The sequence below is a fragment of the Bacillus rossius genome, chromosome 6, assembly GCF_032445375.1.
Source record: "Bacillus rossius redtenbacheri isolate Brsri chromosome 6, Brsri_v3, whole genome shotgun sequence".
Classification (NCBI taxonomy): Eukaryota; Metazoa; Arthropoda; class Insecta; order Phasmatodea; family Bacillidae; genus Bacillus; species Bacillus rossius.
Window position 1 is genome coordinate 55,315,918 of NC_086334.1, and position 14,510 is coordinate 55,330,427.

Below are 14,510 nucleotides of genomic sequence, written 5' to 3' on the forward strand. Positions count from 1 at the left end.
CACTGGATTAAGGGGGCGCGCACAAGTTACGTGGCACTCGTTACTCGGGTAACGTAAGTTAGCAGTACAAAATACGGGATACAAAAATACACTGAATTAAGGGGGCGGGCGATTGGAGACGGCCAATCCCGTATGCAAATGTCTCGGCGCGGGTGTTGTGCCCACTGTGGTGAAACACGCACCGCAATTAAGTTTGTCCAAGTTCCCTTGCGGGTTTGTGGTCAGCGCCGTGCGCGTGACCTTAAATAAAGTTCTGCACGTTACGGGAGACGGCCCGTGCCGTATGCTGAAGAGCAGCCCCGCTGACCAAGTGTGGTGCGGGGTGTCCTTAAGTTGATGCGGCCGGATTAGGTCCTGGACCGAAAAAAGGGACCGGGTACTCACGGAGAGGTTAAGTAATAAAGGGGGTTTTGTTAATTAGTGACTATATTTACCGGACGTTACTTTCAATGTAGACAAAGGATGTTGCCTCTCCGTGGGACGTAGGTCCGCCCCGGTCCATGAGCTGCGCTGAACTGCCGAACTGGCATGGCGTCCGAGGGAGGCTCGGCCTCTCTCGCGCCAGGCGTGACCTCATTACGCTAGACTCCAAACGGGTGTGTCTGGAAGAGATTTTATTGTCGCTAAAATCCTAATTTAATGTTTCAGGAGGAATGGGTACGGTTCTTCTCTTGTCTACTCAGGTTTCCGCGGTTTTGCCTTTAATTGCTGTTCGGCTCGCCTGACTCGGGTGGGCCATGGCCAGGGGTGTGTTCCGTTAGCGGGAGCGTATACTGGCGGGTGCAGGTCGGGCTGTGGGGTGGTCGTCGGCCAGACGACGTCAAAACAAACACTGTTCATCCCAATGATGATGAAGGTAGGGATTTCAAGGTTCAAAATGGTTTTATTTCAATAGTTTTCGTAACCAAACAATGACTATACAGTTGGAATAAATATTGATTTTGGAAGTGAAACTTCTTTACTGAAGGGGTAACAATTTTCGAGTGTTACGAAAATTCCCAATGCATGAGGGGAAATAGCTAGGTATTTGGTGGGGGAACCGGGAGAGGAGGGGAATAGTTAGGTACATGGTGGGAAACCGGTAGAAGAAGGGAATAGGTATGTAGTGGGGGAACCGGGAGAGGAAGGGAATAGTTAGGTACATGGTGGGAAACCGGTAGAAGAAGGGAATTGGTATGTAGTGGAGGAACCGGTAGAGTAGATGGCAGGGACAGGTAGAAATGAGATAGCATACTTGTGCTCTTGTCTTTCGCACCTGCACATGCACACATGTGCACTTTCATGTGTGCGGTTGTTTCTTGGGGGTGGACATCATGCTATCCCCACTCAGAGGCCGTTGGCACGGTCCATGACCCCTGGAGTAGCCTAGAGCGGGCTCCACGTGGTGGTGTGTGGCTCAGGTTGAACCCTGCCATGCTGCAGGGATAGGCGGGTCATGATGGTAGAGCTGAATTGGGCAACACAATTTTAACAGATATTATTTATTTTTTTTTTATTTAAAAAATGTGTGCATGGAGTCCACGCGTGACAGAAGTGAAACTTCTTGAATATTACTTATAGATAGAGATAAATTACTAACAGTATTTAATAAAACAAGAGATAATAATTGAGAACAGTAAGGCCATGGATATGATCTTAAATGAAATAACTTTTTTCCATACCAATAAATAAATTATAGACTCCTTGAATAGAAAAATGTAATGAAAAATTTTTCTCATTCATTTAACACAACATTGATTTTAAATAACTCTTAAAATTTTAGTTTGCTAATAACTAGGTAGTTTATGCTTAATTGTCTAAATGGATATGTGTAGTCTGATAGGTGACAACATGGCATACAAATAAGACCTAGCTCAATGCTACTTTGTTGCAGTCATCCACAGCTACACTCTGATAGAGAAATATTCATGCCACTTAGTTAGTGGGCTCATAACTGTAATACGGTGTGCGATTTAGTTAATCAAATGATAATTTGTGACAAATAATTACCCACGGCAAACTTAAGAGTGAAAAATCATTACTTATACCAGCATAAATATTTAGTTACACAGGCAAAAAAATGCTCACATAACACTGATGAAGAATACTGATTTACACAAGTAATTAAATTAATAATAAATCCATGAAAAAAACAGTTTCTTTTGAATATGGCCCGTAGCATGTGCATAACAATCAGCTCAAACCCCGTTGTTTTGTAATCTTCCCAAATACTCCCTAAAGTCGGGGTGGCGTCAGGCGCAGGCGGGTCCCTACCGCCACAACCCGCCTATCCCTGCAGCATGGTGGGGTTCAACCTGAGCCACACGCCACCATGTGGAGCCTGCTCAAGGCTGCTCCAGTGATCACCGCCCGCGCCAACGGCCCCGGAGTGGGGATAACGCGATGTCCATCCCCAAGAAACAACCGCGCACATGACAGTGCGCATGTGCGCAAGAGAGAGAGAGCAAGAACGCAAGTATGCTGCATCTTTACTACCTTTCCCTGCTGTCTACTCTACCGGTTCCCCCACCATGTACCTAACTATTACCCTCTTCTACCTAATTTATAAAATAATAGATGCTAATTTTTCCAGCCCCTACCCATAGGGTATTCCCGTAAGTGCGCGCTGCCAGCACATCCCCTTCTTCCCACCATAGGTAACAAGTATACAGGGGGGTGGATGCACAGGCTGTTACGATGGTTGCAGACCTTGGGTGGGACATGCTGCAGGGGAGGAGACAGATACGAAGAGAGAATATGATGAAGGCGGCAGAGGGGAGTTTAGAAGGGTAGGAGAGACCACGAGTGTAAACTCCAAAGGGTTCGAGGAAGGACAGAGAGAGGCAGACACACTCACTTGTAGGAATGGGGAAGTTTAACTGTTGTGGCGACAGCCCTGTCGCATGTAGCTGTTACAACTCTAACTGTAATGTCGCAGGGCCAGACCAATACCTGCAACCGCAAGAAAGTCACATACGCTAGAGTGCACCAAGTTGCCATCTATTGAGCAGTGCCATTACTCTTGGCGACACACCTAGCACTTCTTGTTCAGCGAGACACGGGTACCTTCTCGGCGCGATGTACAAAATTCGTGAATTTCAACTAAATGTTATCAACTGCAAAATGACAAAACTAATTAAGATGCCAAATTAACACTAGTTTATTGCAGCTAAGTAGGGCATTAAATATGTTTTTTTTTTTTAAATAATTCCAAAATATCACAAAAGATGTTATGCTTATTTAGAAAATTGTATAGTGAATCATGCCAGTAAAATATAATATAATTTGGTTTCTGTACATCTACATCATAATACACTTTTTTTGATACAATAATCAGAATATTGTAATCATTAATACCGTATAAAAATAACGTCAAAATAAAACAAGTTTCAAAATTTAAAATAATTAGAAGTCTTGGTTTTTCCTGTTCCATGCTTGAATACAGAATTAGTTTCCAAACTCTCTCGCACTCGCATACATTACAAACATGGTTGCATTTTGATGTCCTCCATAATAAGTGTTTGTAAAACCCTGGGTTTACAAAGCTGCTCTTGGCTCTGCGACATTCATGACGCTGGTCTTGACTGAGGGACAACATTTTCAATACTCCCACCACTACGAGGGTGAGGTCCGAGTGGGGATGAAGAACAAGCATGAGGGGAAGGTGGTAGAGGTGAAAGGGTTTGATTTAGAGGGAGATCAAAATAGGTTTAATGGCAATGAGTCCTCTTTTACCACCGAAATGATGCTCAATTGCAAATATTAGCTTTAAATTTTAAAAAAAATATATAAATATCTCAAATAATAAAATACATTTTTGATTAAAAAGAAATCCTATTTCTTCTCAAAAACTTGCAAGTATTTCAAAATGCAACTTTGGCTGGTTCTCCAATGACACATTAGGCGGGCGCACATTACGGATGCACATTCATAACACACTACCACACATTTACGTGAATTTGTATAACCAATAGGATCTCAGTATTTGCTGCAGTGGTAGATGTGATTGTTTATAATTTTTATATGTTAAAAACATTGTTTCAAGTACAATAAACATGTTTATGACTTGTGGTCTATCACTATGTTGTGGTTTGGATTTGTTGAAGGGGCTACCAAACAGATGTTTTTTTTTTTCTGAAAAAATTATGAAAGTATTCACATCAAATGAAATAGATTTATGATTTTATTTTGCTTCAGTAATTATTCGTAGCTTTCAAACTTAAACTTCTCATTTCATACAGGGTATTACTAAATTAGAAAATAAAATTTGATATTAATAGACATATCTTACTTGGTTATGATTATTGTGTTAATCACCAACATTCCCATTGGTCACCCATGAATTTCTGTGCAACACGAACCCAGCAGATAGATGGTGAAACACGATACACCAGTCACTTATGTGATCCATATCCTTGTGCTTACTAACACATCTGTGTCACTGGAGAACCCTCCACAGACCTGTTCTACAATCACCAAATTTTGTAGGGTAAAGGGGATTATATCCTGATACCCTCTCCTCTAATGTGTGTTGAATAATGCACTATCTTAGATTATTGGGACTCTAATGTTCAAGACTCTAATACCAAAATCTGGTTATTCTCTCAGCACAGTACCTATCATTTAACCTTTCATCACAAAATAATTTTTTTTAAAACCGTCTTAGTTTTACAAAAAGTACATTCATGAAATTCAGTCCAACTTAGCTAGCTGCCTTGGCAATGTTATGGATACAAATGTATTTCAGTAAATTCTAATCACATTTTTTGATGTTTTATAAGTCTATCAGAGAAATCTGTTGCATGAAACATCACTAAACATTAAAATAAATTAAATTGCATTAATGTTGGAAAACGTGATAAGTTGACGAAAAATATTAAGGGGGAAAAAAAATTGGTAGAGTAAAAGACATTAGCTTGCTCACATCATGCTATGAAATTACTCTGTACAGAAAACAGGCTACTGTCAAGAGTAGGCAATCTTAACTCGTACACATGTCACACAGTATGTACTTACTTTAAAAACAGACTTCATTTCACAAATTTTTTTTTTTATAATAATTCCAGTTTTGTTTAATTTATCTCAGTGTGATGTTTAAATGGTAGGTACCTAAACAAAAGTACCAGTTTAAAAAACCTTTCAAACACACAAAAATTATCTAAAGTTTGCAGTGAATGCTTTCATCGGTAGACGGACTGCACTGCTGGTGACGAAAAATAAACATATTAAGTCAAATGACTAGTTAAGATTAAATACTGAACTATAGTTACGGAATAAAAGTAAAAAAAAAAAATATTTAACTGAACAAAGTTATTTGCTTAAATATATTTTTTAATGTGTTTTAACATAAATTACTGCATGTTCACTCTTACCTGCATGTAACAAGTAGGCACAGTTAAAGATACATTTAAGAATGTCCTTGAGCTGTGTCGTCTCGGGCTGACTGCACTTGGCTGCCGGCCAGATGCCCGCCCGAGACAGTTTGTTTACTGTCAAGTGCGAGCTACGCTCAGCTCCGATTTAGAATCCCTCAGCCTCTCACTCACGTGGTGCCAGCGGCGGAGGTAAGATGCAAGCTTCCCTGTCACCTTCTGCTTGTGTATAATTTATCTCTCTCTCTCTCTCTCTCTCTCACCTTCCCCTCTCATAATATTCCTGAGAATTAACAGTAACTGTATGAATGTTTGTGTATGTAACTGTGAAACCTTCGGTCAAATATTATAATTGGAACTTTGCTCTATATTTAAAGTTTTCCAACATAAGTTCATTCTATGTGCATGCACTTTACTTTCTTGCTTTCACAAAAATTTTCCATCACTAGAATTAATAAATAAATTGGTTTTCCAAATGTTAAGGTTATCATTTTTTATGTGTTTTTTAAAGCGTAGCGGAAGGTTAATATCTTAGTTGGCAGACTCAATATTGTATACACACATAGATAACTATTAAATTAACAAAGCAAAAATAAAGATCATAAGATTATGAAAAATAAAAGTAATAACATTTGTGTGTCATGTAGATAGGGTCGGTAGAGAAGACAGTTTACAAAGTAGTAACAGCAGACTTCTGTATTTTATCACTGTATCCACACAAATCTGTAGAAAAATTTCCCCGACTTTCCATGACCAAAATTATTTCTTTACAAACATTCATCAGGGAAATTTGTAAAGAGAATCTAGCCTCCCATCCATATATATTGTACTAGCTCCAACAGAACTGACGTCGACCGGGGCTACGCCCTCCCTAAGCCCGATGTGCCTCACGCCGTCGCCATCCCTCTCCTCCCACCACCACCCTCTATTCAAACCTCCCACCCTGTGTGCAGGTGTGTGTGTGTGTGTGTGTGTGCATGTGAGGCTGCCGACAAGAGGCGGGAGTAAAGTCTGTGCCACGACCCCTTTTATTTTATTATTTAATTTTTAGGTTTACCTAACTGTCTTTTCTTTAAATAATATTCCCTAAGTGTTTATGTTTTAAGTGCTAGTTGTAAGGACGGCGCAGCGCCCCACGCGGCAGGCAATGGAACTACCCGCAACTAGTTTGAACCATAATCATAATTAAAATAATCAATACTCAACTTAAATAATTAAGGAAACTTTATTATAATTTTATTATAGAATTTTTAGTGTATTTGTTTTAGTTAAAATATGTATTAATAAATAACAGGAGAGACTAACGGTAAATCCAGCGCTTTCCGGACGCCATGCTGCCCTGGTCTCTTCAGTCGCTTCCGTTCGTTACCCGGGGTAGGATGCTTGGTGAGCACCGCGCAACTTCATATTTTTCTTAATCAACTGTTCTTTTAACATCCGCCGGACTTTTTATCATTCTTAAACCTTTTTTGTATCTGCGAGGCATACTCCGGGTGGCCGACTCGTTTTAATAAATATTTAAGTTCAATTCGGACATTTAATCACGAACCGCGTCCAAACTTCACGAGGCCAGGCCACGAGGTGACCTGGTCAGCCTGTAAACTGATTCTCTCCCGCCGTTGGCGTTATTAACAGTTTCATAGTGTATGTAGGTGTAGCACGATTGGAGACGTGTTGTAACGTTGCTGAAATAAAAGGAGTACGTCGAACGTGTGATTTTTAGTCGAGTGACCACGTGTCCCTGCTCCTGAACCTCGAGGCGTGTGGGACGCCGTAAGAGCCCACTGTAACGATATCGCGTGCTAAGGGAACCGGGCCTAGCCCTACACGGGTCACGTCACGCCCTGAAGAGAGTCTCCGCCCGGTCCACGTGCCCACATCACGTGGTGGCGCCCACTCCGACATTTAATTTGTTCGTTCCCTTACATCCCTAGTAGGACAGAACCTTGCATACACCATTTTATAGTGTGAGAGACTGCACTAAAATACCATCTGGAAAAAAAAAAATGTCTTTAGTTATTGGAGGATGACATTTCCCCTCAAATTACTATCACAGAGTACTTTCCATGACTTTTCCAGAATTTAAAGTAAATTACCTGACTTTCCCTGACCCATTTCAATGTTCCCGACTTTCCAGAATGTGGACACCCTGTTCATGTATTTCGTGATGTGGGTTTTAAGGAAATCATTTTGACTGTAGGTAAGCCCAACTTGTTTTGCGCAAGGCTCCAGTGACTAGTGTTGATGAGGCACTGAAGTGTTGCCAAGACTATTTCCATCGACATTTAAAGCTAACATGTACAAATGTGAACTTTTTGTGTTTGTGGTTTCCAGATCATGTTGCTTTTGCAACTGAAGTGGCTGATCGTCACACTCATTTTTTTGCACAGCAGAAGTGCATTTTGCAAAAAATTCTACTACAGCAATGAGGTATACGAACGCCCTAGAGTTCAGAGCTTGAAAAGCACGAGTCTGGAGCACGAGAAACGCACAGCAGACGACCCGAGCGGTCGCCGCTCTTCGAGCCCACCCATGCCTCCGCCGAGCGAGGGCGCTCGCATGGCCAGGTACATCGTGCACAGCACTGGTGAGCATGCGGCACTCAGCTGGGTCTTTGAATATGTATATACTGTATAGAAGTCGCGAGTGGATAGGATTTACTCTACGTTTTTCAGGAGCGTATGATGAGCAGCTTGGGAACTTCACCGCTGCAGGGCGCTGCCGTAACGCCCTGTATCGTCTTAGGTTGTTATTTACACGTTAGAGCGCAGCACTGTCGCCCGCTGTCATTCCCCCCCCCCACCCAACATTCACTGCAGCTCAAGGTCGTTCAACGGGAGTTAGTGCGTCACAAAACTGTAGGGATGAGAGCTGGGGTAGAGGGTGAGTGGAGGACAATGCAGGTTTGAGGGAGGGTGGGGAAGGGGTGTTGAAGAGTTCGACAATTGTCCGCTAGGGACCACCACAAGTCGATGCCCTAGAGATGGTGGCGATTGCGGCGGTGAATTAACCAACTACCTCAAACCGTATTAGAAATTTTAACCTGGGCTGGCGACTTCTATACAGTATATATATTCAAAGGCGGGGTCTGTAACAACACTTTCTTGGTATTCATGGTGATACTCACCAACACAATTCAGATATGTTGGGGAAAGAACCAGCCTTATCCAATAGCAGTTATGGCCACCTGGCAGCCCGCCTAAAGAATCTTTCAACAAAGAAATATCAGGTATACCATTGTGTATAAGACAGATTAAAGTTGTCAGCTGATGGTATTCATACTAGCCTCACAGATCTCAAAATATATAAGTTATGTTCATATAACCTTTATATTGTCTAATTTTTTTTAAAACCAATTTCAAAGACTTTTTATTCATTATTGTATCACTTGCTACATATTTTATTTATTAGTCCCTGTACAGAGCATATAAGACAAAAAAATTATTGTAAACATTCAATATTAATTCATGTGCGTCTAACCCTCGGATTAGTTTCAAAAGTGATATCTGGCCTCCCTAAGAGTTAAGTTGACCGAGACTGGTGTACAGTAAGGAACCATCCTAGCGTTTTCCTACACTGATTTCGTAGAACCATGGAAAACCAAAACCAGGATGGTCGGTCAGTGACATATAGACGTAACTAGAAAGGGGGCAGACAGTGCTTGTGTACTGAGTACCACTTTGGGGAGGGGGAGTTAACTAGAAAAGTATTTTTTACAGAGATATTTACTTGAATATTATAGTCCAACTTGCATTGTATTGAAGATGAAATGACTGCAAATAAATCTAATCATTTCCCATCTAAGTTTAATCAATAATAATACTTTGAATCATTGAAATAATATGTGATGGTGATATGAGGTGCTGTCAAGAAAGGTTTTTTTACATTAAAAAAAAAGGAGGGGGGAGGTTAAGACGAGTTCTTTCCCAGTATTTCTGTGACCAGACTGAACGTTGAATCCAGGTTCTCTGGAATGCAAGTCATGTCTTACCTCTCTGCCAAAATAACTAGAAAAATTTGGTGATCTCTTTTAAAATATTACCTACTATGTTTTCAAAGACAAAATAATTTTTTCGCTCAATGTACAACTGTTAACACTGCCCCAAAAGTGGCTCCAGAGCCTAGGGTCCTGCACCAATGTTTTTCATTTTATTTTACTTTGTCTAGTGTTATTTTTAACATATGGATATGTTGGAAAAAGAAAATTATAATTTTATCCGCATGTTAATTAAAGTGCTAATCAAAACAAATTTTAATTCATCATTTCGTATTGGAACAACTTTCAAAGATTTTATTGCCAAGTATAACTATGCAATTCCACAAAAAATATTTTATCACAAGCATTTATAAAACTGACCCAAAGATAATTTAGCAGGAACATCAACATTTCACAAGATAAATCAGCAAAATCACCATCAAAATTTAAGTTCCAGGTTGGCTTAAAATTTTGTTTGAAAGAGATAATTTTTCTAATTTTCCAGGGAAGGACCTCCATAAAAGTAAAGAGCCCAGGGCCACACAAAGTCTAGGGCCACTACTGCACTGCCCACTTATGAAAGGCATTCTTTCAAACTGCATGGTATATAGAGATGCGAGTGGGAAAATTTTGCAGACCAACATAAGTCTTACATAATTAATATAGGTTGATGAACGTTATTAAATAATTTATTTTTTTGCAGATCAGTAGGTACGGTTTAGACAACATTTATTTGTTGCAGTCAGTGGGTAGAAGGTAGCATGGGTCCTATCTAGCTTTAAAATGTTAAGCGTGCCGTTAGGTGGTAAAGAAAGACCAAATGTATGTTTCATTTCGTTCTGGTTGTTTAAAAACATTGATAAAAATTATTTGTGTATTTCTGCGAAAGTAAAACTGTTAGAAACTTTCCTGGTAAATAACCAGAAATTTTCCCCCGAAAAACTAACTTTGTCTTTAAGCTTAAAAAATTTTTCACTCAATTTTTTAAGAACATGTATATATTTTTATTTCTGTGTTTACATATTAATCAAATTTTTTCATTCTAACAGATACATTAAAAATAATATCTAATTGAGATCATATCTTGATTTGGATTTAAGTTGAAAGTGATATATTTTAGGGACCAGATCAAATCCTTGTCTCTTTTTTTTTTAGATTGGGCCGCGCTAGCCACCACTTCAGCTAAAAGACAAATACAAAGTTTCCCCTTTGTGAACACTGTGTCCTTCAGTGATGGGCCACCAAGCAATGGATCTGGGATTCCATACCTCTACTTAACACCTCTTGATATGTCTTCACAGGACTTGGAGGTACCTGAATGTTTTAATTACTTATTAATTTATAACATGTCTAGAAATTTAATATGAATATTACTAAAAATGCACATTCAGGTTATTACATTATTTTAGTACAACATGTGTGTGATTTGCCATGGCATAATTTACTTGAGACTAACTACTAAAGTATCAAATTGTTTCACCTACAACTAATTTTTGTAACTTGAAACAGGAAAGTATTAGGAACATGACTATATAATAGTTGCAGTGCTTAACAACATTTGAGGCAGGACACATAAAACTGAATGCTGGACATATATCTCTTGTGTATTATTTTCTCTTTAAAACTGCCATGTCTATCTTTTAGGATTCTGTAAAAAGTTATTTTTTTCTCACTATTTTTCCTGACCAAACATGGATTTCGCACAAGGAAATATCTTAGGAACATACTCAGAAAAATATGGTAACTGTATTTTGATTTTTACATGGTTATAAAAAAAGATAAACAAAATGGTGTTTGTTGTAATTTAAATTCACATAGTTATAAGTCCAGGTAATTTTTAGAAACACCAGATAGGTTAAAATAGTTAACTGGCTAACTTTGTGATGACCTTGATCTTTTAATAACACCAACCTAGATAATGACACAACCTCACAGTCATGATAATTGTTGAGAGTAAAAAAATTTGAAAATTTAAGTTTTGTCTCTAATCTGAGCCACAGGGTCAGCATGGATGGAATGGATGAGGTTGCTGTAATTCCAGAAGCCGCTAATCTAGAAATACTAGTATAGGTTTTATTTGTGTGTATTATTTTCAAGTTTAACCACTGTCTACCTACATTGCAGGAACACATGTGGAAAACAGATTAGCTTTATTTTCACATTCAATAATTGTAAATGGGCTGAAATGGATGTATATCTGAAGAGATTTAAAGTGCATTTCAGTTCTGAAATAAGTATATTTTACTATAAATAATTGTGCATATTTAACCTACCACTAGTTTTGATACAATGGAAACCCTAAAACATGTTTGGAATACTTTGTATGAAAAACTATTTGGATTATGCAGAAACAACATAATACCTAGTATTGTGAAATCACAATTAATTTATGAATACGTTTCAAAATTCTAAACATAGAAAAGTTTTGCACTTTTGATGTAAACAGTAAAGTTACAAGACAAACAAAAAATGTTTAAATTACCAATCCTCACAAAAACAAATTTTACTGGTGACTTGAAAAATATCATTACAATAGCAAATATGTTAAAATAATGTTTTACATGTGCTTCTAAACCTTAGTAAATACTATATAGTAACTTTAAAACACCTTGTACACGTTATCACATGCTCTGGACCTCAGTGTGGCATCCCTGGAATGCAAGGTTGCTACCTGAAGCCGAGTCCTATCAAGCCATCCAACAACGTCATTTATTCCCTTTTCTTGTAAACATTTCACAGTATGTGACAAATACTTTTGTATGTGCATAAAAAATAAAAGGCCACTATTTTCAAAAGATTAAAAACCAGTAGATCATTGGAGAATATGAGTTTGAGTTTTGAACTTTTCTCTGTACTCCAAAAATGTTTTATATATTTTTTTCATATTACAGAAGGATGCTCGCAGCTCTCTGGCCATGACCCTAGCTGAAACTAGTTACTGTGAAAACAATGCATTTGATCCCGAGGACCCGCGGTGTGCCAAGGTTGTACTGACAGGAAAAGTTAAAAAGGTAAAAGTTTAATTTTTTAAGTTTTTAAGAGGTTGCAGTTAAGCAGTTTACTCAAACTAGTCAATTTACCAAACACAATTACAGTATTTTAATTTCCTCTTCATTGTCCCACTTTTTTAAAATTTGTTAATGTGTTTTGTTTGACCTGTTGGACTGGTTTTTCTGCTATCATCAGTCGACAAATGGCAGTTTTCAGAATGCATTTTGGGTTGAGTATGCCTTAAGTGTTTCAGCTGTAAGAAATGTACAGTTTCACAATGATGCCTGTTGAGCCTCGCCGATCTGCAGACAACCTTTGGGTAATGTACCCACTCCAGTGTCTCCTGCTAAGACCAAGTCTTTTCTAATTGCATTTAACCACACTATTCCGTCAAATTTCGTAATTAACATACCTAATTGAAATGAATTTTTGTTTAACTATTTTTTTCAATGGTGCATTAGACTGCTCTATATCTAAACTCATCTTAAATTCATCTTTACTTACCACATATTTTCAGCAAAAAATACCCATTGCCCTTTAGAGTTGTATAATTGTTTAACCTTATTGTAAGTTTATTATGATGTTCACATATTGATTTTCAACCACTTTCCTGTATCAATAATTTATTATTGATTGATTATAATCAAACTATAAAGAATATATTTTTTTTTTCATTTTGGTAAACTCAAATTTTTTTTTAGCAAAAAAAAACCTAAGTCCAGAACTACAAGCATTTCAAGCATAATTATTGCTTTATTTGCATATTAACGTTTATTAAAATATCAATGAGGAGTAAGAAAGTGTTATTTACGCTACAGCATAAGTTTCACATCACCCTAAGTACTAATGAGCAAAGGAGGAACATTTTTTGCCTCTCCTGAAAAATCCCATTTTTAGACTATGGTTGTTGATGCCAAAAGCTTTCCATGTTGAAGTTTAACGTCTGCTTGACACAGAGGTCATAAGAATCGATGAGTGGTTAAGTTATGTACATGGATCAGTGAAAATGCACTCAGTGGAAGAAACTAGAAAACCCAAGGCTTCCCACTTGCGAAAAATCCAGGATCAATCCAGTGAGAGATCAAACTCGAATCTCTTTGGAGAGAGGCAAGTGAACTTGACAACTCAGCCACCATGGTCCCTATCGACACACTGAATTCTTCTGTGACTGACTAGCATGTTTTCTGTCAACAGTTAAAACCAGAATCATCTGAGCTGGTGTTCGCTGAAAATGCATTATTCACTCGCCACCCTGCAATGAAAACATGGCCAACAGGTAAGCCTAATATAATAACCGCTGATCACATGTAAACAGGGTCATTGAGAGGGAGGGTCAAGGGGGAAGGGGGATGAAATCCCTGGGCCCCAAGCACCAGTTTCAAAATTTATTTCATGCTTGGGTTAACACTGATAGAACGATAATTACAAGTCTATTGTTAATAGAATTCACAGGAAACCACCACGCTAAATGAGAAACACAGAGATCCCGTTTACAGTTATGGCCACAAAAAAGTTCATTTTTCATTTAGAACCCTTTTTTTTTAACTGTGGGGTTTAAAACATTGTACACTAAATTATTTTCCCCCAGGCCTTTGGTTTCTCTCTATGGTCCTGCACATAAATACTAACATTTATTTTTGTTTGTTGAAATTTTTATGCTTGTACTTTCAGATCATAACTGGTATTTTGCTAAAATGAAGATTGATCAAATAATCTTGCTGGACTACTTTGGAGGCCCAAAAAACATACCAGTGAAGGAGTATTTAGCAGTATCACCGGAGGTGTCAAGGGCATCTGCCGAATTAGCAGCACCACCACCGGAGGTGTCAAGGGCATCTGTCGAATTAGCACCACCACCACCGGAGGTGTCCAACGAATCTGTGAAGCTAGTCTCTCAAGCCTGAGGCAACAAATGGTAACAGAAAGTACACCCACCAATTTGCAGCACCTCCTAAGCTTACTTAGTGAATGGATCCTGATGTTTACATATTAGGTTTGTGCATTACCAGAAAAAATTAAGTATTCTTTTTGGTGGTATTTATTTACTTTGCCTTCCTTGCATCCCAATAGTAAGGCCTTTCAACTTCAATAAAAATCAAGACTGATAATAAAGGGTTTTAAACTAACTATACTGCAATAAAAAAAAGTACAGCAAACAGTATGAAAATAGTATTATTATCACAGAAAACATT

At 38.4% G+C, this 14,510-nt stretch overlaps 1 protein-coding gene across 1 annotated transcript; it reads left to right on the forward strand.

Annotated features, from left to right (window-relative positions):
* Positions 1-758: 758 nt before the first annotated feature.
* Positions 759-14,345, forward strand: LOC134533205 (protein CREG1-like). Its single transcript, XM_063370586.1, has 6 exons — positions 759-856; positions 7,686-7,938; positions 10,483-10,637; positions 12,219-12,338; positions 13,513-13,594; positions 13,990-14,345. The coding sequence occupies exons 1-6, from the start codon at positions 845-847 to the stop codon at positions 14,220-14,222; spliced, it is 855 nt and encodes a 284-aa protein (XP_063226656.1). The 5' UTR covers positions 759-844; the 3' UTR covers positions 14,223-14,345.
* The last annotated feature ends 165 nt before the right edge of the window (positions 14,346-14,510 follow it).

Excerpts from the sequence above, each read along its gene's own strand:
- LOC134533205 (XM_063370586.1), top strand. Across the intron at positions 7,939-10,482 it reads GTACATCGTGCACAGCACTG|ATTGGGCCGCGCTAGCCACC; the intron begins GTGAGCATGCGG and ends TTTTTTTTTTAG. Across the intron at positions 10,638-12,218 it reads TGTCTTCACAGGACTTGGAG|AAGGATGCTCGCAGCTCTCT; the intron begins GTACCTGAATGT and ends TTCATATTACAG.